This window comes from Microtus ochrogaster, unplaced genomic scaffold, assembly GCF_000317375.1.
Source record: "Microtus ochrogaster isolate Prairie Vole_2 unplaced genomic scaffold, MicOch1.0 UNK72, whole genome shotgun sequence".
In the NCBI taxonomy this organism is placed as follows: domain Eukaryota; kingdom Metazoa; phylum Chordata; class Mammalia; order Rodentia; family Cricetidae; genus Microtus; species Microtus ochrogaster.
The window spans coordinates 1,647,767-1,650,736 of NW_004949170.1; the positions used below are offsets into that span (position 1 = coordinate 1,647,767).

The window sequence follows — 2,970 nt, forward strand, 5'->3', positions numbered from 1 at the left end:
CACACACACACACACACACACACTTAGACTAGGACTTTGTATGTTTCCTTGGGTTCTGTTTAACTGATTAATGGCAAGCTCTGTCTGTCACAGGCAATGATTCTGCAGGAGCTGCCACCCCACCACCCCAACACAAATCCTCCCTCCCCACCTTTCTTCTGAAGCTGTGTTTCCCAGGTGGCTAGCTCTGTCTGCTAAACCTCAGATTGTGTCCCAAGGAAACGCGTGAGGACACACTCCTTGGAAGAAGCACAAACCCTCAAGAGAGAGTCAAACAACTGGCTTTCTCTTCAAAGGTACAAAACCCAAAGTCACAGATCAGAAACAATATACCTACCCTTTTTCCCTTTCTAAGGTTGATTTCAAAAGTTGTAAACTTAACCAGTTTCTACATTGTCATTCAAACCAAGATATCAGGAGACTCCATCCTCAAAGCAAATAATGACAGGATCCATTTACGCCTCAACCCCACTGGGCACCCTTCATGTTTCTGAGATTCCCAGAGGTGCAGACCCTTCTCACTCCCCGGTTTCCCTGTGCTAGCATAAGCATTGCTCACCTCACTCATGTTGGCCTGACTCCGCAGCTACGTCCCACAGAACAGCACAGAAGGCAATGCTCAGGGGTGGCTGTTTCTCTGGTCCTGGCTTTTCTCTTAAAAAGAGCTGCTGGATGGCATCATGCCTCCCGCCAGCCAATGAGAAGCATTCACCTGTCTGAACGCCTGCAGACATACGAGAGTGCAAAGAGCCACCTAGTGGAGAAGCGTGGAACTGCGCAGCAGGTCTCAGCTCCGCTTCCAAGCAGGAACCGAGGAATTTGTTGCACGCCAGCGCATCCACCCTAAAAGGATTCTGCACCTTACCGCAGAGATACTTGCTTATCCATGTTCATGGACGCTCTAGTCACGACAGCAAGAAAAAAGAACCAGCATAGTTTCCCATCAACAGATAAACAGATAATTAAACTGTGGTACAATCGATTTTATTCAGCCATAGAAGAAAAAAAGGATTCTGACATTTGCAGGGAAATGGATGAAAAAATGGTAAGTGAGGTAGGCTAGACTCAGAAAGACAAATGTTCCTGCTCATATGGGTATCCTGATTTCAACTTTTTACATGTGTTTTTATTTGAAAGAGGGAGGGTTCAAGGGATGGGGTAAGGATGGTAAAAATAAAATTATATGAAAGTGGACGGGGAATACTGGTAGGTGGGGGGCATAAATGAGGAAAAGGAGCTAGGAAATGGGAGAGAAGAGAGGAGGGGAAGGCCAACCAAAATTAAGGATTATGAGAAGGCCGTAAGGAATACTGCTGCTTTGAAAGTTTTTTTTTTTTAATTTAAAAGAATGATAATCACAAGAGTCACGGCCACACAGGCGGCCACAGGACCCCACTGCTGATGACGTATTGGTGTATTGGGAGGTGTGGGAGTCACACTCTGGGGGAATAGATCTCACATGTAATTTACCAGTTTGGTTTTCCGATGAAGAGCAATGGGAAGTCCTCCTGAGCTTCCAGGAACTGCCTCCTACCTCCCTTTGGGGGCACCAGGCTCAGGCTTTAGAGTTTACCATTTCTGTCCACTGTCCCTCATCTGTCTGCTTGGACCCTAGGGTAGAAGGACATGAATAGGTGTGTGTTGTGACCTTTGGAGTCTAACAGTCCTGAATCCCACTTGGCAGTGGTGGGGTGGGGGCAGCTTCTTTCCCTGAGGATTCTCAAGCCCCCCCCCAGCAAATGGGACCCCATGAAAGGGTTCCTCACCCTGATCTTGTCCAGCCTCATGGGTTAGAAGCTCTTCTTTTCCCTTCAGTCCTGACCTTGGGAGTCTTAATATCTACACTGGAGGTGTGGTGTCTGCCAGATGAGTAGCAATCGCAGGCTACATCCTAGCTAATCCCAGTGAGCAGCAACATGACCAGAAAGACCAGGTCAAGAGCCCCCAAACCTTTCCTAGAATCCCAATACCTGCCCTAGTGCCTCCCTGCACCCAGAAGGGCCCACATTGCACCCCTGTCTACTGATTTCCTCTTCGCAGCTCAGCTGTGTCCTCCCCAAGTGGTCTGCCTTATGTTCCCACGATCATCTTCCATGTGTCCCCAGTTGGAAAGGAGCAAAGCCAGGCACTCTGTCTTAGCTCTAGTCCACGCGCGTGGGTGGGAATGGGATCAGAGAGCAGCAGGCCAGAGTCTCAGCTGCAGTTCCAACTGTTGCCCAGCCTAACTCAGAGGCATTGTCATGGGCATCATGTCTTCCAAGGGGAAGCTTTGGTTGTTCACCAGGGTACGTATTTTAGCGTGAAAGCTGTGGGCAGCATGGTGCACAGCATGTGTGTACACATATGCTACTGTGTATATTATATACAAATTAGTCATGTATCCTAACCATATAAACATATAGACAGCATTGTCTTCATCCTCTACATCCACCCCCTTATGACATCCTTAGGTATCCCCAGATCCTGGAAGCAGACCTGGGACCATAGTGCTATCTGCTCAGATAAAAGGCTACAAACAGCCCAGATAAAAGGAAGCTCACCCATCCTCAGAGGGGAACCAGAAATCCAAGCACTCCCTCCCTCCCAGCAGATACCGGACTTGGAAATCTGAACCCCAGGCACCATATGGTGACTCTGCAGATGGGGAGCCCATGGACAGTCAACCACAGACTTCCCACAACAGCACGGCACATAGGAGATGCCACGTGGACCTTGGAGCCTGAATCCAGGGTGTCAAATAGCTTCGTACACAACTTTATCAAAAGTCTGTCTGATCATCAGTGTCCACTCTCCTCCACTGGTTACAAGAATATTAAGACTTTGTCTCTGAAGACTTAACCGTGTGTGTGTGTGTGTGTGTGTGTGTGTGTGTGTGTGTGTGTGTGTCTGTCTGTCTGTCTGTCTGTCTGTCTGTGGTCTGTGTGTACTGCGTATATTGAGTTGAGCTGGTAAATAAATGCTGAAAGAGCC

The 2,970-nt window shown here is 48.3% G+C and overlaps 1 protein-coding gene across 1 annotated transcript in view; it reads right to left on the reverse strand.

The window, feature by feature from the left end:
• Positions 1-712, reverse strand: part of Pcp4 (Purkinje cell protein 4) — a 59,833-nt gene extending 59,121 nt beyond the window's left edge. Inside the window, exon 1 of the mRNA XM_005370131.2 lies at positions 560-712. Coding sequence (XP_005370188.1) covers positions 560-568 — 9 coding nt within the window. The 5' untranslated portion in view covers positions 569-712. The remainder of the gene's footprint in view (positions 1-559) is intronic.
• Positions 713-2,970: the final 2,258 nt, after the last annotated feature.